The 25,999-nt window shown below is 42.0% G+C and overlaps 1 protein-coding gene across 16 annotated transcripts in view; it reads left to right on the top strand.

Annotated features, from left to right (window-relative positions):
• The window catches only part of NCOR2 (nuclear receptor corepressor 2), a 343,965-nt gene that overhangs the window by 264,946 nt on the left and 53,020 nt on the right, over nt 1–25,999 (top strand). For all 16 annotated transcript variants that reach the window (XM_060785561.2, XM_060785569.2, XM_060785570.2 and 13 more), the window contains 3 exons: nt 9,917–10,451; nt 15,279–15,399; nt 15,819–16,068. In XM_060785561.2, the coding sequence (XP_060641544.2) occupies nt 9,917–10,451; nt 15,279–15,399; nt 15,819–16,068 (906 nt within the window). The remainder of the gene's footprint in view (nt 1–9,916; nt 10,452–15,278; nt 15,400–15,818; nt 16,069–25,999) is intronic.

Consider the following 25,999-nt stretch of genomic DNA (forward strand, 5'->3'; position numbering starts at 1 on the left):
AATTGGGGCTAAAACCACATTAGCCTAAATATTGCAGATTCCTTCAACGTTGTTTGTTTTGAGAGAAGAGCAGAGGGTTGTTTTTTGATAGATTAATGACAGGTAAATCAACTTCAGTGATGTGCAGGATTTGGAATTTGGCTGGAGATGCCAAAAATGTGAAATGCTTTGAGGTTTATTCAGACTGTATGAATCTTGTTCTTCTTTGAGGTGGTCCAGCATAGGCTCCCAGAGTACTTTCCTTCCCTTTCACAAGAGCGATGTCTGTGGGAAATTCCTGCCTCCAAACTAAGTTTTGTTAATATATTTCAATTCCCCCAGCGAATATGTTTTGAGCCAAAATCCTCTCAGACTACAAATAGCTCACTTTCTGTTTGGATCCCGTAGCACCTGGAAAAGTCTGGATGTGTTACAAGATGCAATGAGCTCACTTCCAAGTTTCCATTCCAAGAGCCCACAGTTCTGGCTTCATGCCTCAGGTTCTTTTCCAGCTTTGACAACACTTGAGGAAATCACCAGTTTGAAACCAGACACAGAAATGCAGTCCACCACCATTTTGGTTTCTTTTCTGGACATGATCCCAGAGTTAGAGCAGGATGTAGACTCAGTCCCTTCCATTTCACCAAATTTCAAAATCTTGTATGAGCCAAGAAAGAATATATAAAGACACCTCATGTGTTTGCCTTTCACTGTGTCAGAAATACTGGATTCTTCTTCATGGTCTGTATGCATCACACATTCTGTGCCTGCATGGCACTTGATAGGAATGTTCAGAAGTTGGAAAAACGTTTGGCAGGTAACCAGCCCACTTGTGCACATGAGAAGGTGTATCTCCTCTTCCCATTCAGTTGCCAGCACTATATTTCAGGAATACTTCTAACAAGCATTTGATAGATGAGTGCATTCTTGTGTGGAAAGTTCTGTGTTCAATCTGCATGTCTCTCCATAAGCAAAGATGACAATATGCGGCCCATAAACAGCATGTGATGTTTCTTGTCTGTTTGTTTTTTTGTGGGTTTTTTTTGGCAACACTTATTTATTATTATGTCCAATATTTCTATCCCATCCTTCTCAACGCCCGAAGGGGGACTCAGGGCAGCTTACAACGGCAGCAATTTGATGCCAACAACATACAACACATTACAACAACATTATACAAGAGAAAAAGCATTAGACTAAATACATTAAAATATTCATCATAGCCAAGTCCAAATCTAATTTAGTGACCGACAACTCAGTCCAAACCTGTCATTGTCAGAGTTCAAGCATTGTGAATACTGCCAAACCTACTGTCCAAAGGACTGGTCCAAAAACTATGTCTTGAGCTTCTTTCTAAAAGAGAGGAGGGATGAAGGCAACCTAATTTCGCTAGAGAGAGCATTCCACAAGTGGGGGACCACCACCGAGAAGGCCATGTCCCTCGTACCCGCCAATCGCACTTTCGAAGAGGGCGGGACCAAGAACAGGGCCTCCCTACCCAACTGCCAAACAATTTCATTTTCAATAATCAATTTTCTCTCATGGAAGTATCCTGAAGTACTCTCTTTTAAAACAAAGCATGGCCCTCCTTGAAGGGTTTTTACCAAACCAGAAATAAAATCGTGGTCTCTTTCATTTTCGTGGTGTGCCCATGAGTTTGTTGGCTTGCCGCAAAGTTTGACCACCACTGAGCTGAGACCTACAGGACCATGTGTTGTTCCTGCTGTTGTGTGTCTTGAAGTGGTTCCTGACTTAGGGCAAGTGCAAGGCAAACCTGTTACAGGATTTTAAGAAGAGAAACACAATATTTCTGTTCCATAGCTATATTTCCCTTCATATCTGAGCAGAGCACAGTGAAGAAATGCTAAAGAAAAGGGATGTGGGAAGGCATGATGCCCATGATAGGGCCTCACATTTTCTGTCCAAATAAAATACTGCTTTCTTCAATGCCCCCCTCCCCCATTAATATGAAAACTGGGAAATGTTTCTGCACCTTTAACATTTATGTAGGGAAGGGAAAGACTATTTGCAGGACAAGCAGGAGATGCAGGAGTACTCTGTAGTTTTCTTACTGGCTACCCGGTCTGGATCATGGTAGATTTGTGTCCCAAGATTGGACCAGATCTATCAAACCATGTAGGAGCCCTTGTGGATCAAACAAACATACATATAAACATATATACATACTTTGATTTCTATAGAGTGAGATAAGATACAGCCCTATTTTAGGAGATTATAAGGTGCTGGACACTTCTGATCATTTAATGATTAACCTGATCCGGAAACATGGTTAGGCTTTTCAAGGTGCTATTTGCATTCTCTTATTAATTTCTTACTGACCTTGACCTGCTTTTCATTTCACTTTGATAACAGACGTTTGTTTGTTTTTTAAATGGAAGTTCTCTGAAAAGTTTGTCACCAATGGGAGGGTGGCCTTTTGGGGGGAGGGAAGGTTTTATTTGCTGTTTTGGCAGTCTGCAGCAGTCTTCCTTTAATGAGGCACATTCTTGTCTTTTTTAGTTTTTGCAAGGGAGAGACCTCGGTCACTAGGCACATGAACCAGGACTACTCAAAGTAGACTGTGCCATGTTTAGAAAGGTTTGATAGATAGATAGCATAGATAGATAGCATAGAATCGAATAGGTTTAGGTTCAAATCGTATACCTGATTTCCATTGGTGTTTGGTTTGATAGCAATAACCAATTAGTTCCCCTAGAATCATAGAATCATAGAATCAAAGAGTTGGAAGAGACCTCATGGGCCATCCAGTCCAACCCCCTGTCAAGAAGCAGGAATATTGCATTCAAATCACCCCTGACAAATGGCTATCCAGCCTCTGCTTAAAAGCTTCCAAAGAAGGAGCCTCCACCACACTCCGGGGCAGAGAGTTCCACTGCTGAACGGCTCTCACAGTCAGGAAGTTCTTCCTCATGTTCAGATGGAATCTCCTCTCTTGTAGTTTGAAGCCATTGTTCCGCGTCCTAGTCTCCAAGGAAGCAGAAAACAAGCTTGCTCCCTCCTCCCTGTGGCTTCCTCTCACATATTTATACATGGCTATCATATCTCCTCTCAGCCTTCTCTTCTTCAGGCTAAACATGCCCAGTTCCCTAAGCCGCTCCTCATAGGGCTTGTTCTCCAGACCCTTGATCATTTTAGTCGCCCTCCTCTGGACACATTCCAGGTTGTCAATATCTCTCTTCAACTGTGGTGCCCAGAATTGGACACAATATTCCAGATGTGGCTAACCAAAGCAGAATAGAGGGGTAGCATTACTTCCTTAGATCTAGACACTATGCTCCTATTGATGCAGGCCAAAATCCCATTGGCTTTTTTTGCCGCCACATCACATTGTTGGCTAATGTTTAACTTGTTGTCCACGAGGACTCCAAGATCTTTTTCACACATACTGCTCTCGAGCCAGGCGTCACCCATTCTGTATATTTGCATTTCATTTTTTCTGCCAAAGTGGAGTATCTTGCATTTGTCACTGTTGAACTTCATTTTGTTAGTTTTGGCCCATCTCTCTAATCTGTCAAGATCGTTTTGAATTCTGCTCCTGTCCTCTGGACTATTCAATTTGGTGTCGTCTGCAAACTTGATGATCATGCCTTCTAGCCCTTCATCTAAGTCATTAATAAAGATGTTGAACAGGACCGGGCCCAGGACGGAACCCTGCGGCACTCCACTTGTCACTTCTTTCCAAGATGAAGAGGAAGCATTAGTGAGCACTCTCTGTGTTCGTCCACTTAACCAATTACAGATCCACCTCACCGTAGTTTTACCTAGCCCACATTGGACTAGTTTCCTTGCCAGAAGGTCATGGGGGACCTTGTCGAAGGCCTTACTGAAATCCAGGTACGCTACATCCACGGCATTCCCCGCATCTACCCAGCTTGTAGCTCTATCGAAGAAAGAGATCAGATTAGTCTGGCATGACTTGTTTTTGATAAATCCATGTTGACTATTAGCGATGACTGCATTTGTTTCTAAGTGTTTGCAGACCGCTTCCTTAACAATCTTTTCCAGAATCTTGCCCGGTATCGACGTGAGGCTGACCGGACGGTAGTTGTTTGGGTCATCCTTTTTTCCCTTCTTGAAGATTGGGACCACATTGGCCCTCCTCCAATCTGCTGGAACTTCTCCCGTTCTCCAAGAACTCTCAAAGATGGTTGCCAATGGTTCCGAAATGACTTCCGTTAGTTCCTTCAATACTCCGGGGTGTAGTTGATCTGGCCCTGGGGACTTGAACTCATTAAGAGCGGCCAGGTATTCCTGGACGACTTCTTTCCCAATTTGGGGTTGGATGTCCTCCAATCCCTCATCCACTCCATCTTGCTGAGGTTGAAGACTCTCTTTTTGTGAGAAGACCGAGGCAAAGAAGGCATTAAGTAGTTCTGCCTTTTCCCTATCCCCTGTCAGCATTGCCCCATCTTCTCCTCGAAGAGGTCCTATCGCCTCCTTGTTTTTCCTTTTTCTACTGACATAAGAATAGAAGCCCTTTTTATTGTTTTTAATGTCCCTGGCAAGCCTGAGCTCGTTTTTTGCTTTAGCCTTGCGGACCTTTTCCCTACAGGTGTTGGCTATTTGTTTGAATTCTTCTTTGGTGATTTCTCCCTTTTTCCACTTCTTGTGCATGTCTCTTTTGTGTCTTAGCACAGTTAGAAGTTCTTTGGACATCCATTCTGGCTTCTTTGCACTTGTCCTATTTTTTCTCTTTGTTGGCACGGTTTGCAATTGCGCCTTGAGTATTTCACTCTTGAGAAATTCCCATCCATCCGTAACTCCCTTGTCTTTTAGTATCTGTGTCCACGGAATGCTGCTCAGCGTTTCCTTCATTTTTTGGAAATCAGCTCTCCTAAAGTCCAAAATGCGGGTTAGACTTGTCTTAGTTTCGGCCTTCCTTTGTACCTCAAATTGCAGGAGCACATGGTCACTTGCCCCTAAGGATCCTACCACTTCGACCGCATCGATCAGGTCCTCCGCATTTGTTAGGATGAGATCAAGAGTAGCCAATCCCCTTGTTGCCTCTTCTACCTTCTGGACCATGAAATTGTCTGCAAGGCAAGCAAGGAATTTGTTGGACCTTGTACTCTTGGCCGAGTTTGTTTTCCAGCAAATATCGGGATAGTTGAAATCGCCCATGACTACTAATCTCTTCTCTGTGCCTGTTTGGTCAACTGTTGGCAGAAGACTTCATCAAGTTCTTCCTCCTGGCTTGGGGGTCTGTAGTAGACGCCTACAACGACATCTTTTTGAGTCCCAGTTCCCTTGATTCTTATCCAGATGATTTCAAGCTGGTTTCCCAGATTGCTGTCTTGAATCTCTTCTGCAGCATAAGAGTTTTTGACATATAAGGCTACTCCGCCTCCTCTCCCCTTTGTTCGGTTTCTGTGAAAGAGGTTATACCCCTCGATATCTACATTCCAGCGATAGGAGTCATCCCACCAGGTTTCAGTGATCCCTATGATATCATATTTGTGGTGTTGTGCTAAAAGTTGGAGTTCGTCTTGTTTATTTCCCATGCTCTGTGCATTAGTGTAAAGACATGTGAGCCCCTAAGATCTTCCCTTGAACTGTTTAATTGGGATTATTGTGCTTTTGGTACTTGGTCCTTGTGTTTGTGCAGCCCTCCGTTTAGCCTTCTGGCGATTCCCAGACATTATGGGTAAAGTAGTGTTCGCAAGGCTGTTGTCCCCCTCCCCTGGTGGACCTAGTTTAAAGTGCGTCTAATGAGGTTTGCGAGTCTGCGAGCAAAAAGGTGCTGCTTCCATTTTGGGAATCAGAAACTATTTTATGACAATTCAAGAATTACATTTTGGAGTAAACCCAGATTCACAAAAGTCTAAGCCCTGATCAGGTACTATTCACTATACAAATAGTAAACATTCAAGAAGGGCTTTAGTGATTTGGAGCATATGACCAGAAATCATGGTTTCTTCCAGAATATTTCAAGAAAATGATGAAAATTTTACCATAAGTTTTGTCATTTTAAGTAAACGGCCATTTTAAGTTAGAGCCTTCCAGACAGGGACTTTTGTGGGAATGTTTTTGTTTTTTTAATCTATACAGCGACTAGTATGTTGTTGTTTCTTCTCCACTTTATCACTCTAAAAAGCGACCCAAAGCGGCTAACAGTAGAAGCAATACAATATGTCTAAGGCATATAAGTACCACAGGGCTGCAAAATGGAGGATCATAAAAACATCTCAAGAAATATATGCTGGTTTTATAGGAATTTGGCATTCTAAACCCCAAAATTATTTCAGATTTGCTCCAAAACATACTTTTTTCACATTTTGCTTTGATATTTTCATGTTATAATGTGTGACTGAACAACATTAGTAATGTAGTTTGTGAAAGAACTAGTGGTACAATATTTGTATTGTGCTTTTCAAATTTGGCACCTTACAATACATTTAAAGTAGCTCAATGTTGGAAAAAGTATTTTCATCTCAAGCCTGTGAATCAATGATAGCAGTGAATGCTGAGCCATCCCCATTTATGTAGGATGAGAAAAGTATATCGGGTATTTGCATATGTATACATGCCTGAATGCTCCAGAAAAGTCATAAGGGTAGCATAGAATCATAGACTTGGAAGAGACCTCGTGGGCCATCAAGTCCAACCACATTCTGCCAAGAAGCAGGAAAATTGCATTCAAACCAGCCTCTGTTTACAAGCCTCCAAAGAAGGAGCCTCCACCATACTGCTAAACAGCTTTCACAGTTAGAAAGTTCTTCCTCATGTTCAGGCGGAATCTCCTTTCCTGTAGTTTGAAGCCATTACTCTGTGTGTAGTCTCCAGGGCAGCAGAAAAACAAGCTTGTTCCCACCTCCCTATGACTTCCCCTCACCTCTTGATACATGGCCCTCGTCATGTCTCCTCTCAGCATTCTCTTCTGCAGGCTAAACATGCCCAGGTCTTTAAGCCACTCCTCATAGAGCTTGTTCTCCAGACCCTTGATCTTTTGAGTCATCCTTCTCTGGACACATTCCAGCTTGTCAACATCTCCCTTAAATTGCGGTGCCCAGAATTGGACACAGTGTGATTCCATGTGTGGTCTAACCAATAGAAGGGTAGCACGACTTCCCTGGATCAAGACACTAGGCTCCTATTTATGCAGGCCAAAACCCAATTGGCTTTTAAAGGTGCCACATGACGTTGTTGGCTCATGTTTAACTTGTTATCCATGAGGACGCCAAGATCTTTTTCATAAGTACTTCTGTCGAGCCAGGTGTCCCCCATTCTGTATCTTTCATTTTTTCTGCCAAAGTTGAGTATCTTGCATTTGTCTCTTTTGAATTTCATTTTGTTAATTTTGGCCCATATTTCTAATCTGTAAAGATCGTTTTGAATTATGCTCCTGTCTTCTGGAGTGTTAGGTATCCCTTCCAATTTGGTGTTGTCTGCAAATTTGATGATCATGTCGTCTAACCCTTCATCTAAGTCATTAATAAAGATGTTGAACAGGACTGGGCCCAGGATGGAATCTTTCTTATGGCACTCCACTCGTCACTTTTTTCCAGGATGGGTTCATTCACTTAACCAATTACAGATCCAGCTAACCATAGTTTTGCCTAGCCCATATTTGACTAGTTTGTTTTCCAGAAGGTCATGGGGGACCTTGTTGAAGGAAGGCCTTCCTGAAATCCAGATATACTACATACATGGCGTTCCCTGCATCTACCCAGCTTGTAAATCTATCAAAAAAAGAAATCAGATTAGTCTGGCATGACTCGTTTTTGATAAATCCATGTTGACTATTAGCGAGGGCTGCATTATTTATTTATTTATTTATTTACTACATTTCTATACCCTCTCAGCCCAAGGGCGACTCGGAGTGGTTAACAATAGGCAACAATTCAATGCCAGTGCATTCCTTTTCTAACTGTTTACAGACCACTTCCTTAATGATCTTTTCCAGAATCTTGCCTGGTATCAATGTGAGGCTGACCGGACGGTACCGTAATTGTCCTTTTTTTCCCTTCTTGAAGATCGGGACCACGTTTGCCCTCCTCCAATCTGCTGGGACTTGTCCCATTCTCCAAGAACTCTCAAAGATGATTGCCAGTGGTTCCGAAATGACTTCCGCTAGTTCCTTCAATACTCTTGGATGTAGTTGATCTGGCCTTGGGGACTTGAACTCATATTCCTGGATGACTTGTTTCCCTACTTGGGTTTTGATTTCTTCATTGGATCCTTCATTGACTCCATGTTACTGAGGTTGAGGACGGCTTTATTTTTATGAGAAGACTGAGGCAAAGAAGGCATTAAGTAGTTCTGCCTTTTCCCTATCCCCTACCAGCATTTCTCCATCTTCTCCTCACAGAGACCATATCGTCTCCTTGTTCTTCCTTTTTTTTATCGATGTAAGCAAATAAGCCCTTTTTATTGTTTTGAATGTCCCTGGCAAGCTTGAGCTCATTCTGCACTTTAGCCTTGTGAGTGTTTTCCCTACACAATTTGGTGATTTGTTTGAATTCTTCTTTGGTGATTTCTCCCCTTTTCCACTTCTTGTGCATGTCTCTTTTGAGTCTTAGTCCAGTTAGAAATTCTTTGGGCATCCATTCTGGCTTCTTTGCACTTGTCTTATTTTTTCTCTTTGTTGGCACTGTTTGCAATTGCGTTCTGAGTATTTCATTCTTAAAAAACTCTCATCCATCCATAAAGCTCTTGTCCTCTAGTATTGGCATCCATGGAATGCTGCTCAACATTTCCTTCATTTTTCGGAAGTCATCTCTCCTAAAGTCCAGAATGCAAGTTTGACTTGCCTTAGTTTCAGCCTCCCTTCGTATCACAAACTGCAGGAGCACATGGCCACTCGCCCCAAGGATCCGACCACTTCAACTGCATTGATCAGTTCGTCCTCATTTATTAGGATGAGATTGAAAGTAACCGATCCCCTTGTTGCCTCTTCTACCTTCTGGGCCATAAAATTGTCTGCAAGGCAAGCGAGGAATTGGATGGACTTCGTACTCTTGGCTGAGTTTTTCCCCCCAGTAAATGTCAGGTTAGTTCAAATGACTGCTATATCTCCTCTTTGTGCCTGTTTGGTCAACTGTTGACAGAGTTCTTCATCCTGGCTCTGAGGTCTGTAGTAGACACCCAAGACAAGCATATTGAAAACAATTCATTTAAAATGAAAGATCAAACCTCCATCTGATTTTTTTTTTTGCCATAAATCACTTTTCATTCTATATATGCAGTAAATATACATTACAGAGTAGTTTAGGGAAATTATTACAAGTTGAATCCTGTCATTGGTGCCAACTAAAGTAGACCCAGTGAATCAGTGGATGTACGGTACACAACTTTTAACTTACTTAGTTCATTTTGATTATATAAACCTAACATCACAGTTCTTTTCCTGCTATCCCTCATTCAGTCTGTAGAGTTAAAAATAAGCTTTCTCGGAAATCAATAGCTTTCTCTGGCCATAATAATTTGAAAAGTAATGTCATTAACACATCAACACCTTGTGGAACTCCGCAGTGAGATCTCTTTTTGAATTCTTCGGGTGGGTCTTTATAACTTTATATTGGGATGGTGAAACCTCTGCCCTGCCAGGTCTCATTGGGCTTCACTTCCCATTAGTCTTTGCCAGTCAGGCCAATGTTGAGGTTCCTCAGACATGTTTTATATATGTTGGTGAATGTGTGACTTCCTTGCTCCCATTGTTTAGCTTTCTAAATCCCCCAGATTTCCCAAAAACATGGCTAAAAATGCTACCTGGAGTGGTGCGTTACGGTAACTTTCTCTGTGGCCGCGAACCTATATCTGATGGGGAAAATGCTTTGAAAAGACCCAGAAAATCATACTGAAAGTGATTTCTGAACAGTTAAAAATGTAGCAGCACTTTCTCCTTCTCCACTGTTGCTTACCCCCTGCTTTTTATGTTGATACAAATAGAAAATGTATCTCTTTTATTTAATTCCAGCTACAGTAAATAACAGTTCAGACACAGAGAGCCTTCCTTCTCCTAGACCTGAAGCCAAAGAAAACACAGAAAATGGGCCCAGGCTCAGCCCTGAGGCGAAAAGCAACACTGATGAAGAACTGGGTGTCAAACTGGAGGGAGCCACTAGTTCCTCAGAAGCCAATTCTGTGGCCCCCATCACCCAGTCGCCTGAGGAAGCCACCACCAAACCAACTGGAAGTGAAGAGACTCCACAGGAGGAACCATCAGCTGATGTGTTGAAAACCAAGGAGACAGAGCAAGAGCCCAAGAACCCAGAGCCTGATGGGGATGACATCAAAATGGAGGACACCGAGGATGGTCAGGAAAAGGACAGGGCCAATGAGACACAAGCGGAGAACAGCGGCAGCATGTCAGGGACTGAGGGAGCAGGGAAGGCAGAGAAAAAAGAGAGCCACAAAATTGGGAAAACTGGAGTTGCTAATGCTGACAGTGATTCCAGTGCTACCTGCAGTGCCGATGAGATGGAGGAACAGGAAGCTGGAGACAAAAACAAGTAAGTGAGGAGCAAATGTATTGGAAAACATGAAGGAATTGCCGTTATATAGTTAAAAACAAAGAAGTGCTACATGCTGGGGTTTACCAAAACTTGTTAAAAAATTAACGTTGATGCCTGGGATTTTGAGATGTGCCAGAAGCAAGATAACACTTCCCCTCTAGTTGGGCTTCTTCTAGGTTTTTTTAACAGGCGATCCAGTATAATTTACTGCTGAACCCTAAACCAGTATTAATGTGCCACTTCTAGTATTGCACTCTTCCATGCCAACTGCTCATCACCACATGAGTGACTGGATTATTTCCAGGAGATAATAGATTTCTGATATTCCAGAGATCTATGGTCTTGCTAAGTCTTGAGTCTATGGCCAGCCCACGAGAAATGCTGCAGTGAAGTTAGCCCATTTTTCTTGACTTCTGCTAAACATAAGAATCTTTAAAAGCCTATCTGGCCCGGTATCTTGTTTTCTAAAAAAATCTGATTGGAAGAAGTCCGCACAGATATCCTTGGGGAGTCCACCATATTTATGTATTACTAGCCGTCCCCTACCACGCGTTGCTGTGGCCCAGTCTGGTGATCTGAAAAATAAAGTAATGAGAAAGTGTTGGTTTCTCATATATGTAATGTCTTTATGCTTGTGGGTAAACAGTACTTCTTGTTGTTTCTTTATCAGTGTTGATGTAGAGATTATCTGGTTTGCCTACCATGGAACATATTATTCTTTAGGGGTTCCTTTCAAATCTATGATATTATATCTGTCATATACATGTGTGTGTGAATCATATCTATCTATCTATCTATCTATCTATCTATCTATCTATCTATCTATCTATATCTATACCTGGATGGCTCTTTGTCAGGAGGGCTTTGATGATGTTTTCTTGCCCTGGTGAAGGGAGTTGAATTAGATGGCCTTAAGGCAGCATTTCTCTACCTGGGGGTTGGGACCCCTGGGGAGGTTGAGAGGGGTGTCAGAAGGGTTGCCAAAGACCACCAGAAAACACAGTATTTTCCGTTGGTCCTGAGAGTTCTGTGTGGGAGATTTGGCCTAATTCTATTGTTGGTTGCATTCAGAATGCTCTTTGATTGTAGGTGAACTATAAATCCCAGTAACTACAACTCTCAAATATAGTTACTGGGATAACTAATCTGTGTCTACATTTGGGCATATTGAGTATTCGTGCCAAGTTTGGTCCAGATCCATCATTGTTTGAGTCCACAGTGCTCTCTGGATGTAGGTATTTATTTATTGTGTCAGGGGCAGACCAGACATTTGCATTGCATTTTTAACAAACAAACAGACAGACAAACAAAACACAAAGTTTGCAAGCTTGGTAGTTGATTAGTAGCTGGCCACTTGGAGTGCCTCTGGTGTTGCTGCAAGAGGGTCCTCCATTGTGCATGTGGCAGGGCTCAGGTTGCATTGCAGCAGGTGGTCTGGATGTAGGTGAACTACAACTCCCAAACACAAGGACAGTGCCCACCAAACCCTTCCAGAATTTTTTGTTGGTTGTGGGAGTCCTGTGTGCCAAGTTTGGTTCAATTCCATCATCAGTGGAGTTCAGAATGTTCTTTGATTGTAGGTGAACTATAAATCCCAGCAACTATAACTCCCAAGTGACAAAATCATTTTTTTTAAGTGATGGTCACTCTTTGGGTTAGTAGGTGTCTTGTGGCCAAATTTGGCGGCAATTCGTCCAGTGGTTTTTGAGTTCTGTTAATCCCACAAACGAACATTACATTTTTATTTATATAGATTATTTATTTCACATATTTGTATCCTGCACTTCTCACCCTAAAGGGGGACTTAGGGCAGCCTTACAGCAGGCAGTGATTCAATGGTAAGACATATAAATGTAAAAATAAAAAAATACAATTAAAACCATACAATTAAACATTAATTATTAAAGCATCAATTAAAATCATGTAATCCAGATTGTAGTCCAAGGCCTATCCAATTGTCAATTCCATTAGTCCATTATCCTTATTGCACTATTTACTGATTGAATGCTTGCTCCCACAGCCATGGCTTAAGTTTCTTCCTGAAAGACATGAGAGGGAGCTGACCTGATTGCATTGGAGAGGGGGTTGCATAGATGGGAGGCCACCACTGAAAAGGCTGTGTCTCTCACCCCCACCAATTGCGCTTGGGAAGGTGGTTGGATCAAGAGCAGGGCCTCCCCAGGTGATCTTAACTTCCGCGGTGGGTCATAGAGGGAGATAGATTCAGACAGGCAAGCTGGACCAGAACCGTTTAGGGCAGTGGTTCTCAACCTGTGGGTCCCCAGATGTTTTGGCCTTCAACCCCCAGAAATCCTAACAGCTGGTAAACTGACTGGGATTTCTGGGAGTTGTAGGCCAAAACACCTGGGGAACCACAGGTTGAGAACCACTGGTTTAGGGCTTAATAGGCTAAAGCCAGCACTTTGAATTGTGTTTGGTAGCAAACTGGCAGCCAGTGGAGTTGGTGTAACTGGGGGTTGTGTGCCCGGTCTGGCTTCCGCCCACTGGACCATTTGAAGCTTCCAGTCTTCAAAGGCAATCCCAAATAGAGCACGTTGCAGTAATCTATTCAGGATGTAACAAGAGCATGGCCATAGTGGCCATGGGTGTTTGTGTGTGTGTGTGGGGGGGGGGGGGGGTTGTTATTGTTTTTAGTTTTTTGATTGATCCCAGAATAAGGTATGGAGTATCATGCTCTCTCTGAACTAAAGCTTGTGAAAATTCCCATTTTGGGAATAATATCTTAAAAAAGTAACTTTCCTAACTACGCTCTGATCATTTGAGCCCCTCTTAGCTTTGTAGGTTGTAAGTAGATCTATACTTGAGTGTGGTTCAGTGGCGTTTATTGTGGCTTTTGGCAGTTAGAAGAAAATGTACAGTCAGATAAAAAATATGACAAAAATCAGTTTGTGTATTTTCATTCTTGTAAGAGAAAGCCCTAAGGAAAGCTGTGGGGTCAAGCACAGCTTATAGTAGTGCCACTCAGGGAGTCTTTCCTCACTCTTCTCCCATCATTCTGCAAGTCTTCCTGGCTATTGCCAAGTTAAAGTTAAGATAATAGCCATTCTTATCTCTTCTCAGTTTTTAAAAAAATAGTTCCCAGAAATAATTATCTTTACATAAATATTTTATAAAGACTAGAGAGAGTGCTAGGAATGAAAGTTCAGCTGTAGGTCATGCTAACTGTAAATGAATGCACAAAACTAGCCCGTACAGACGTAAGTTAATGGTTATGCTTCGTTACTAAGAGAGAAGTAAGAATGTTAAACAATTGAAATTTGTGAGGGAGCCACACAGAAACCTTATCCAGGGCAACTTCTATAGCCAAATCCAACAATCTATTACTCTTCCAGCATTGCTGATCTTACCCTCCCATAATTTCCAAATACCTGCTGACTACATTACTGTTCCCTGACACTGATACCGGGAAAGGCAGGCAGGAGGAAACAATTGGACATTCTGGAGGAAGTTCTAGCATGCATCTTTGGCAGATGCTTCCCAGAACAGCTAGAAAGACTGTTTCCTTACCGTACTCGTTGGAGGCCCATTTTTGTTTGTCATGTTTTGAAGGACCAGAAACTCATTTCTCTAATCATAGTAATCATAATATTACATTTTATTTTTAGTTCAAGTGTGGGAGGTTCGCCCAGCTTACAATGTTGAAGAAGGAGCTTCCGAGAGGCTTGCTTTGTATCTTGGGTCTTGTCATTATCTTGGAGTAGTGTAAATAGTATCTGGCTGCACATCTGTGAGCCATTTATTCATTTGTCTGAACCATCCTTGAACAGGTTATTGAGCTCATTAAGCTGTTGATTCTGCGGCGGAAACTGCTGGCTCTCCCTTCCTGACACCCCCTCCCCCCCAAATAATGAAGCACTTTCTTGACTTTCAGAGTTGTTTAATGTCCTTGTATTCTGTGCTTTTTTGCTGTTGCTAATCCAGATGCTAATGGCCATCCTCCATTCCATTTCCTTTCCCCCTTCTCTCTCCGCAGGGTCCAAGCCTGATTTTTATCTCTCTCTTGCATAGCATAACACTAACTAAGAACAGAACTAGAACTTGCTGGTTAACAATTAGCTCCCTTTGCCTCAACTCTCCTTTGTTCTTGCTGTGTCAGCCAGGGTTATTCCACACTTGCTGTTGGATTGGTATTTGCCTTTGATTGTGTCATGATAGATCAGTGTATTTGGAAAGAAATTCTTCCTTTCACATTAGATTTGCTGCTGACCTTGGAGTGGCTTTGCCTTCTCCTGCAGTGTATCTAGCTTGGGTTGTTACCTTGAGTCACCTAGCTTTATCTTGCTCTGCCTGCCGCTTCTGTGGGACATCTGCTCCTTGCTTGGGGTACACTGAGGTCAAGATGGTACCACCTGGATCTGGCATTTGGGGGAGCAGCAGTCAAATGATGCTCAGGTTTCACTTGTGTTCGGGTTGGTCACATTGGTCGCATTCATTCATAACAAAATATAATTAATTTGGATTCTTTGAACTTGTATGTGACTTTATCTGAGTTAAGTGCAATATAATGAATGTAGCACATAGAAAAGTTTGGACTACAACTGTCAGAATCCCCCCTCACACAATCATGGGTAACTTTTTCCAAACTTTGCATCAATGTACTGTTTGTAGCAAGCTGTTAGAAGAGGCAGTGCGAGTTACAGGGGACATAAGTTTGTAGTAGCGGAGGTGCAGAGAAGTCCTATATAAACCATTGCTCTGATATTTCTTTTAGCACAGTCCTCTCTTTCTCTGCCACTGGAAATATTGATCTCTTGAGTGGCATTTGGAACGACTGTGAATGCTCGGCTTTGTGTTTCCTTTCAGGTTGCTCTCTCCCCGTCCCAGTCTCCTCAATGTGACTAATGAGACCCGGCTCAATTGCTCACCTCAGAAGCCGTTAGACTTGAAGCAGTTGAAGCAAAGAGCTGCCGCCATCCCACCCATTGTGAGTAGTGCCAAAAACTGAGTCCCCGACACAAAGCAGTTTTACCTGCATCATATTGACAATCAATTGCAAGTTGTTAAAAGAGTCAGTGGGATCTACAGATGACCCTGTTTGCATTTTGAATCTAGCTTTTGGGGAGTGCTGCCTACATGGCATTGGCCTCTGTAAACTATTGTGTTTTGAGTGTATTTGTGTTTTGAGTGGTTTCCAGGGCAACCATGAGTTTCCGCCGAGCAAGAAAAAAGCGCGTGCCATTCTATAGGGCAGAATCATCTTGGGAAAATGGCTTGCTGCTCTCAAAAGCATGAAGTACCTGAAGTGTGGCCTTTTGGGTGCTTATTTATGCTTGTCTCTGCCTGACACGGATGGCAAAACCGCTCTGGCTTTTTCCCCCCTCCCAAACCATCTCATCTCTGCAGATTTCAGAAGAGCTCTTGGAGGGAGCCTTACAGAGTGGAAGCATGAAGTCCCAGGTGCCTCCCCATGCTTTGGCCCTTTACCAGCAGCAGATCACGATGGCCCATGAGTCTGCCCGGGGGGACGCAGCCCAGAGCAGGCAGTCCCATCTGCCTCCCCATCAGCAACAGCAGCAACAACCAGGAAGGGAGCCCCTACTGAGCAGCAGCCCCAGTACCCAGCACAGGAGCCCTACTGCTCTCGATAGAGATGGTGAGTGCATAAACCGCTGAGGAGGGTGGAAGGGGGAGGCAGGGATTTGTGTCCAGCCCCAACCCTAAGGGCCCAATAAAGAGCTTCTCCGCTGAGTCAGGCAGGCATGGCTGGAGGGAACATTGTGTCTTGAGATAACTTTTATTAATGTCGCCAGCACTTTTACATTGGGGCGGGAGGGTCAGGGCCAAGGGGTGAACAATCGTGTTTTGCCTTCAAGCTTTTAGTGCTCAGCTGGAGCGGCTATTTCTCATCCAATCAATGCTAATGTCCTGACTGGAAGGACAACGCTTCCTGTAAAAGGTTCTCTGTTGCCTCCTCAGTGGAAGTGGCCGGGACACCTAATGGGCAATTTGCAGCTTCCCATCATTCTCCCTGGGCCCCCTGGATATTGATAGGCAAACACTTGGGGAGCTACGACTGTTAGAAAGTCCATAAGTCATATTTGAAAGTGCATTTGTCTCATTGGCCTATTTTTTTTTTTTTCAAGAATCCTTGTTGTCGTAGGAAAAGGTTTTGGGGTGATTAAAAAGTCCTTTCTTGTCTTTGTTTTTTGTTTTGTTTTTTGTTTTGTTTTGCTTTTTGTCTTGGCAGCTTTTAAGATTGTAATATGTTTTCTATTGATTTAATCCCCCCTTTCAGCTTGGCCTTTCGGGGGCCAGTTGAAAGACAATAACATCCATTTAGATGACGGAATATAGAAGGTTTCTCTCTCACTCCAGTTCCAGAGACTTGATAAACTCGAATAACCTTTTTTTTCTAGAAATAAGTGCTATTTTATCAAAAAGGTCCTGAATTATAGCCCCCCTATAATGCATGTTGGGGCAGGGGAATGTCAGAAGAAAACTGCTGTATTGAAATCTTCAAAGTGCTTTAATCCTCAGTGCTGATAGAATAGCTTTGTAAATATATGGAGTGGACATCTTTTTCCATCTGCTTTTGAATTGAGCCAAAGTTCCATCACAAATAATACACCTTAGATCCAGCAGCTTGTATGTTTTTGCCAAGATCCAGATTTTCTTTGGTCCTTTGCCATCTCCAATTACCATATTTCACCGGATAATAGTCACACCCCTTTTTGGGCCCCCAAATTGATATTTTTGCTTTCATCGAGTAATACTCTAATCCTTGATTCATTGCCCCAAAGTACCCGCTTCATTCTGTCACCTGCATGCCCGTCTCCTTTCAGCTATGTCTGAGTCCAAGAGCACCGGATTCAAGAGAGTATCAATACTGGCTCTCTTCAACCCAGTGCTTTCAGACCAAGTGAAGAGCCGGTGAAGGAGGCAGATTTTTTTTTTTACTGCGTAATAGTTGTGCCCCCTTTTTTCAGCCAAAAAGGGATTTTAAAAGTGTGATGGCTGTTATGTGGTAAAATACGGTACATTCCGCCTCGTTGTGCTGGACAGGGATAAAGCAAAACCATTTGTTGTCCTGACTTCCGATGCATGCCATCCAATGTATGATACATGGGCAAAACTAGTGACGGAGCTCTTGAGTTTCCTTCATGCTGCTCCCAGGGATTGAGTATATGCATTCTATGCCAGAAATCTTGCCCTTAGTCCCCAGTGTCTCCAGTTAAAACAATATTGGGTGGCAAGTTGCTGTTGTTGTCAGCTTCAACCTTATGGCCATCCTGTTTTAAATTTGTTCCAAATGCTTAATGCAGGGTTTTTTTCATATGTTTTTATTGAGCATTTTCAATGTTTTTTTCCACACAAAAAGAAAAGAAAAATGAAAAAAAAGGATGAAGATAGTGGAGTTCTTGTTAGTAGAGTAGATCTATACAAATGTATAATATGTCACCAAGGAAGGGGGGGGGGGAGAAAAGCCTTTGTTGTAATTGTTGCATCTGTATCTTCATCTCAATTACTATTATACACACTGTCTAAAGTACTGAACATTCCGTATATCCTCTATAACAAAAAAGAGAATACTCTTTGTCATCGACGTTAAAACTGGTAGCCATGCCCCATATTCTTCCTGTCTTCTCTTCTTAATTATTCTTTTCAGTTTATTTATTTATGTAATGTCTTTTATCTAATTTTAACTGTTGCCATATGAATCTAAAATTTTAATTTCATTTGTTAGTAAATTAATATTGTGTAGGTGAGAGTTTACTATGTTACATTGTCATCTTTTCTTCTTTTTTTAAACACTACACAGACTTTATGTGTATGTACAAATATTCTTTAAATATTTATTTATTTATTAAAATAGACATACATTTGTAAGTGTTTTTTGTGAACAGTGCAATATTTCCCAGCTATTAGTGTTTCATTATTATTTCTCACATAATATCTTTTCTTTAAGGGGTCAGAGTCTTCTTTTTTAATAGTACAGATAGGTATCATAGGCTCTAAATTAATATCTTCTTCCTTCTTGTATACTACAGTCTCATAGGATCCCCTGTGTACATTTTAAGTTTAATTTTACATTGTTATTGAGATGTTGAAACATTGGTTGCCATTCATTAACATAGTTCTCTCAAGAGTACAGTTACTTTATGTTAATATATTTTTTTAAAAAATATCTTAATAATAAAGGTTGCAAACATTTTTATTCTAATTAAAGGGTACACTTAATACAGTTCTAACAAAACAGGCATTGAATTCTTTATTTTCACATTATCATACCAGAAATAATCGTGATAACCAAATCTAAGTTCATAGCTTTCCAGTTTGGGGGGGGGGGGAGTTCAGATCTTCTGAAGAGTCAGTTCTACCACTTTTATTGTTTCTTATTTTTATTTATTTATTTTTTATTCCAGGAAATTAGGGGATGGGAGTGGAAGAAAATAGAATAATAATAATAATACAGAAAAGAGAAAGGGGAAAAAAATACACATATATGATAGTATTTGCATGAGATAAAAGAATAAAAATAAAGATAAAAAATTAAAACATCATCCAGGGGAAATTATTTGACTTCCTTTTTTTTCATCTGGGTAATATATCTATTTCAGTTCATAGTGCTTTTGTCCACTCCGTCTTTATATTTTTATAGTAATTTTTCTTGTTTCAAATCATTTTTGACTACAGTCCAGTCTGTTGCTGTTTTCGTTTTTCTTTGGTGAGTCTTCAGGTAGTATATTAGATTGTCCATATTCATTATGTCCAATATTTTCAGTATCAATTTTTCTTTAGTTGCAGTTTCTTTGACCTTCCACCTACTAGCATAAATTATTCTGGCTGCTGTGACCAAGTAGTTGAATAAAATCTCTTGATTCTTGTTGAAATTCATGTCGGTCATTCTTAACAGAAAATATTCCAGCTTCATTTGGAATTTTGTTTTAAGTATTTCCTGTATTGTTTCATGGATACTTTTCCAGTAATCTTTTGCCCTTTTACAACAACACCACATGTGATAGAATGTACTCACATGGGTTCCACATTTCCAACATTGGTCCTGAATATTTTTGTAGTACTTGGCCAATATTTGAGGCATCATGTACCATTAGCACATCATTTTATACCAATTTTCTTTGAGATCATATGAATATGTGTACTTTAATTTATTGTTCCAAATCTTCTCCCATTCTTCCATTTTTGATGAATGTCCAAAGCATGTAGCCCATTTTGTCGTGCAATCTTTTACTTGTTCGGTTTCTGTTGACCACTGCAAAATAATTTTTAAATGTTTGTAATTACCTTCTTTTCTAGTAAGAGTATTTTATTCCATATAGAATCCTTATCAGAGAAGCCAATGTTTTTATCTTTGTAGTAGTGTTCTTGAATTTGTCTATATTGGAACCATAAAACGTTCTTATAGGTAGTTTTTATCTCTGGGTTGTTGAAGGCTTTTCGGGCTGTATGACCATGTTCTAGAAGCATTCTCTCCTGATGTTTTGCCTTCATCTATGGCAGGCATCCTCACAACCTCTGAGGATGCCTGCCATAGATACAGGCGAAACGTCAGGAGAGAATGCTTCTAGAACATGGCCCTACAACCCCAAAAACCTACAACAATCCATTGATTCTTGCCACGAAAGCCTTCGACAATACACAGTTTTTATCTCTTCTTGGGATTTTAAAATGTAATCTCCCTTTTGTTTTTTCAGAATCTCTTTATAAGTTGGCCATTCCTCCCAGCCTTATTTTGTTTTTTTGGATAGCTTCCAATGGTGATAACCAAACTGGAGTATTTTGGTAGAGTGTCGATTTGTAATTTTCCCAGATCTAAATTAAAGCTGATCTTACAAAATGATTTCCAAAGTTCTTTTCAATTTTCTTTTTGTCATACCCACATACGCATGCCTTCCACGTAGGAGTCCCCGGTGGAGCAGTGGGTTAAACCCTTGTGCTGGCAGGACTGAAGACTAACAGGTCAGAGGTTCAAATCCAGGGAAAGTGCAGATGAGCTCCCTCTGTCAGCTCCATCTCTCTTTGAGGGGACATGAGAGAAGCCTCCCACAAGGATGATAAAACATCAAAACATCCAGGCATCCCCCAGCCAATGTCCTTTCAGATGGCCAATTCTCTCACACCAGAAGCGACTTGCAGTTTCTCAAGTCACTCCTGACATGAAAAAAAATCCACCTCTTACATGAAATCCCTCTAAAGTCAGGCTTTTTCTTTTATTTAAATTGGAGCAATCTTTGATCCAAATCTGGTTCATGGTTCATAATACAATCTTATATCGGGAGGTCCGAAACCACCAGTCTTCTTTGATGTCTTTTTTTAATTTTACATTCATGGGTCTGACTTTACTTCTGATTTTTGCCTGTCCTGAAATGTTCAGAATTTTGCGATTATACCAGAATCCTGCACAGTGTTGCTGAGTCCTGCAACACAACAAACACATTATCTTGGCCTTTGCATATATTTATCAAGCTTTTTGAAGACTTCAAATCATTACATGAATGCGAGCAAGTTCTTCCAGGACTTTTGTTTGACTGAAGAAGGCAGGGGAAAACATCAGCGTGCCCAGTTCTTATGTCTCTTTGAAAAAAGTGTCAAATAGATACACAGAACACATCATGCAGCGTGCGGGGCTTGATGAATCCAAGGCTGGAATTAAAATTGCTGAAAGAAACATTAGCAATCTGAGATATGCAGATGATAACACTTTGATTGCTGAAAGCGAGGAGGAGCTGAGAAGCCTTCTAACCAAGGTGAAAGACGAAAGTGCAAAAGCTGGGTTGCAGTTAAACATTTAAAAAACCCAAGATTATGGTGGATAACTGGCAAATAGAGGGAGAAAACATGGAGGTAGTGACAGACTTTGTATTTCTAGGCATGAAAATTACTGCAGTCGCAGTAATTCATGCAGCCAGGACATCAGAAGATGTTTACTTCTTGGGAGGAGAGCAATGACAAATCTCGATAAAATAGCGAAGACTAGAGGCATCATACAAGCAAGTTCCCATAGCTTGGAGAAGACAATGATGCTGGGGAAAATGGAAGGAAAAAGGAAGAGGGGCCAACCAAGAACAAGATGGATGGATGGTATCCTTGAAGTGACTGGCTTTAACTTGAAGGAGATGGGGTTGGCAACCCATGACAGGTAGCTCTAGCGTGGGCTGGTCCATGAGGTCACAATGAGTCAGAAGCGACCGAACGAATAAACAACAAAAAAGCCCTTTCCTTATAAAGCACAAATTGACTTTTATGAAAAAGTTACTTATGGAGATGTACACGCTGTACAAGCTGGGTTTCGAAAGGGCAGAAGAACGAGAGACCAAATTGCCAATATCCGCTGGATAATTGAGAAAGGCAGGGAGCTTCAGAAAAACATCTATTTCTGTTTTATTGACTATTCTAAAGCCTTTGACTCTGTGGATCATAATAAATTGTGGCAAGTACTTAGTGGTATGGGAATACCAAATCATCTTGTCTGTCTCCTGACGAATCTGTATAACAACCAAGTAGCAACAGTAACAACTGACCATGGAACAACAGACTGGTTCAAGAATGGGAAAGGCATACGGCAGGATTGTATACTCTCACCCAAACTATTCAACTTGTATGCAGAACACATTGTGCGATGAATGGGGCTTGACGAATCGAAGGCTGAAGTGAAAATTTCTGGGAGAAACATTAACAACCTTCGATATGCAGATGATACCACTTTGATGGCTGAAAGTGAGGAGGAACTAAGGAGCCTTCCAACCAAGGTGAAAGAAAAAAGTGCAAAAGCTGGGTTGCAGCTAAAAAAAATAAAAAAAACTAAGATTATGGTAACCAAACTGATTGATAACTGCCAATAGGGGGAGAAAACGTGGAGGCCATGACAGACTTTGTATTTCTAGTCGCAAAGATTACTGCAGATGCAGACTGCAGCCAGGAAATCAGAAGATGTTTCCTTCTTGGGAGGAGAGTAATGACCAATCTCGATAAAATAGTGTAGAAACATCACACTGGCAACAAAGATCTGCATAGTAAAAACAATGGCATTCCCCATAGTAACCTATGGATGTGAGAGCTGGACCATAAGGAAGGCTGAGCGAAGGAAGATAGACACTTGGACTGTGATTCTGGAGGAAAATGCTGAGAATGCCTTGGATTGCAAGAAGATCAAACAAATCCATACTGCAGGAAAAAAGCCCAATTGCTCATTGGAGGGAAGGATATTAGAGGCAAAGATGAAGTACTTTGGTCACATAAAGAGAAGACAGGAAAGCTTAGAGAAGACAATGATTCTGGGGGGAAAGGAAGGAAAAAGGAAGAGGGGCTGACCAAAGGCAAGATGGATGGATGGTATCCTTGAAGTGACTGGCTTTAATTTGAAGGAGATGGAGGTGGCAACCCATGACGGGTAGCTCTGGCGTGGGCTGTTCCACAAAGAGGTCACAAGAAGGTCACAAAGAGTCAGAAGCGACCGAGCGAATAAACAACAAAAAGCCCTTCCTTATAAAGCATAAATTGACTTTTATGAACAAGTTACTTATGGAAATGTACACACTGTAAAAGCTGGGTTTAGAAAAGGCAGAGGAACGAGAGACCAAATTGTCAATATCCGCTGGATAATTGAGAAAGGCAGGGAGCTTCAGAAAAACATCTATTTCTGTTTTATTGACTATTCTAAAGCCTTTGACTCTGTGGATCATAATAAATTGTGGCAAGTACTTAGTGGTATGGGAATACCAAATCATCTTGTCTGTCTCCTGACGAATCTGTATAACAACCAAGTAGCAACAGTAACAACTGACCATGGAACAACAGACTGGTTCAAGATTGGGAAAGGCATACGGCAGGATTGTATACTCTCACCCAAACTATTCAACTTGTATGCAGAACACATTGTGCGATGAATGGGGCTTGACGAATCGAAGGCTGAAGTGAAAATTTCTGGGAGAAACATTAACAACCTTCGATATGCAGATGATACCACTTTGATGGCTGAAAGTGAGGAGGAACTAAGGAGCCTTCCAACCAAGGTGAAAGAAAAAAGTGCAAAAGCTGGGTTGCAGCTAAAAAAAATAAAAAAAACTAAGATTATGGTAACCAAACTGATTGATAACTGCCAATAGGGGGAGAAAACGTGGAGGCCATGACAGACTTTGTATTTCTAGTCGCAAAGATTACTGCAGATGCAGACTGCAGCCAGGAAATCAGAAGATGTTTCCTTCTTGGGAGGAGAGTAATGACCAATCTCGATAAAATAGTGTAGAAACATCACACTGGCAACAAAGATCTGCATAGTAAAAACAATGGCATTCCCCATAGTAACCTATGGATGTGAGAGCTGGACCATAAGGAAGGCTGAGCGAAGGAAGATAGACACTTGGACTGTGATTCTGGAGGAAAATGCTGAGAATGCCTTGGATTGCAAGAAGATCAAACAAATCCATACTGCAGGAAAAAAGCCCAATTGCTCATTGGAGGGAAGGATATTAGAGGCAAAGATGAAGTACTTTGGTCACATAAAGAGAAGACAGGAAAGCTTAGAGAAGACAATGATTCTGGGGGGAAAGGAAGGAAAAAGGAAGAGGGGCTGACCAAAGGCAAGATGGATGGATGGTATCCTTGAAGTGACTGGCTTTAATTTGAAGGAGATGGAGGTGGCAACCCATGACGGGTAGCTCTGGCGTGGGCTGTTCCACAAAGAGGTCACAAGGAGGTCACAAAGAGTCAGAAGCGACCGAGCGAATAAACAACAAAAAGCCCTTCCTTATAAAGCATAAATTGACTTTTATGAACAAGTTACTTATGGAAATGTACACACTGTAAAAGCTGGGTTTAGAAAAGGCAGAGGAACGAGAGACCAAATTGTCAATATCCGCTGGATAATGGAGAAAGGCAGGGAGTTTCAGAAAAACATCTATTTCTATTTTATTGACTATTCTAAAGCCTTTGACTCTGTGGATCATAATAAATTGTGGCAAGTATTTGGTGGTATGGGAATACCAAATCACATTGTCTGTCTCCTGACGAATCTGTATAACGACCAAGTAGCAAAAGTAAGAACTGACCATGGAACAACCGATTGATTCAAGATTGGGAAAGGCATACAGCAGGATTGTATACTCTCACCCAACCTATTCAACTTGTATGCAGAACACATTGTGCGATGTACAGGGCTTGACGAATCCAAGGCTGAAGTGAAAATTTCTGGGAGAAACATTAACAACCTTAGATATGCCTATGATACAACTTTGATGGCTGAAAGTGAGGAGGAGCTGAGGAGCATTCTAACCAAGGTGAAAGAAAATAGTGCAAAAGCTGGGTTGCAGTTAAACATCAAAAAAACCAAAATTATAGTAAACTAGCTGTGCCCTGCCACGCGTTGCTGTGGCCTATAGTAAAACTTATCAAAGTTGAGGTAGATATCTGGACTATTATGAAAGAGAGGTCCCTACCTATTCCTTCCCCCTTTTCCTCCCCCTTTCTCTCCTTTCTTCCTTCTCTACCTCTTTCTTTCTTTCACTACTTGGTTTCATCCTTCTCTCTTTCCTTCATTCCCTCCCCCTTTCTTCCTTTGCCTTTCTTCCCTCCCTGTTTGCTTCCTTCTTTCACTTTTTATTTCCTTTTATTTCACCACCATCATAACAATAACAATAATGCAATACATTGCCTCTGGGACCTGACACCTCTCCCATTCCCCCTAAAAAGGTCTCATAGGAACAATAGCATAATAATAATAATAATAGAAATAACAACCTTTACCCGCCACGTGTTGCTGTGGCCAATCTTCCCTCTTTCTCTCCTTCTTTCCCTCCTTCCTTCCTTCCCTCCCATCTTTCCTTCTCCTCTTCTTTCTCTGTCTCTTTCCTTCCTTCCCCCTTTTTCTTTCTTTTCTGCTGTCTCTCTTTTCTTTCCTTCCATCTTTCCTTTTCTTTCCTTCCTTCCTGTCTTTCCTAGATTTTGACAGGGCGGGAAGGGGCGGGGTGGGGTTTGGAGGGGGCGTGAAGTAAAAGGAGGTAAGATTGGGGTGGGGGAGTGATGGAGCGTGAGGTTGTGTGTGTGTGTGCAGCGGCAGGGGGAGTGATGGAGCGTGGGGTTGCGTGTGTGTGTGCGGCAGTGGGGGGCGAGTGATGGAGCGTGGGGTTGTGTGTGTGTATGCGGCGGCGGGGGGAGTGGGGTTGCGTGTGTGCGTGTGGCGGCGGGGGGAGTGGAGCGTGGGGTTGCGTGTGTGTGTGCGGCGGCGGGGGAGTGGGGTTGCGTGTGTGCGTGCGGCAGCGGGGGAAGTGATGGAGTGTGGGGTTGCGTGTGTGTGTGCGGCGGCGGGGGGAGTGGGGTTGCGTGTGTGTGTGCGGCGGCGGGGGGAGTGATGGAGTGTGGGGTTGTGTGTGTGTGTGCGGCAGGGGTGTGTGTGTGTGCGGGAAGCGGCGTGGCGGGGCTTGGAGTGGGCATGGTTTCCGCAGAGGGAACGTTGGCCGGAAGGCCATGTGCGCGCGCGATGGAACTTGCGGCTGGGCGCCAATGCGCATGCTCAGTTGTTTTGCCGTTTTGTGAGTGTGTTGTTGTGTTGTTTTTCATTTTGAGTAGAT

The sequence above is a fragment of the Anolis sagrei genome, chromosome X (genome assembly GCF_037176765.1).
Source record: "Anolis sagrei isolate rAnoSag1 chromosome X, rAnoSag1.mat, whole genome shotgun sequence".
In the NCBI taxonomy this organism is placed as follows: domain Eukaryota; kingdom Metazoa; phylum Chordata; class Lepidosauria; order Squamata; family Dactyloidae; genus Anolis; species Anolis sagrei.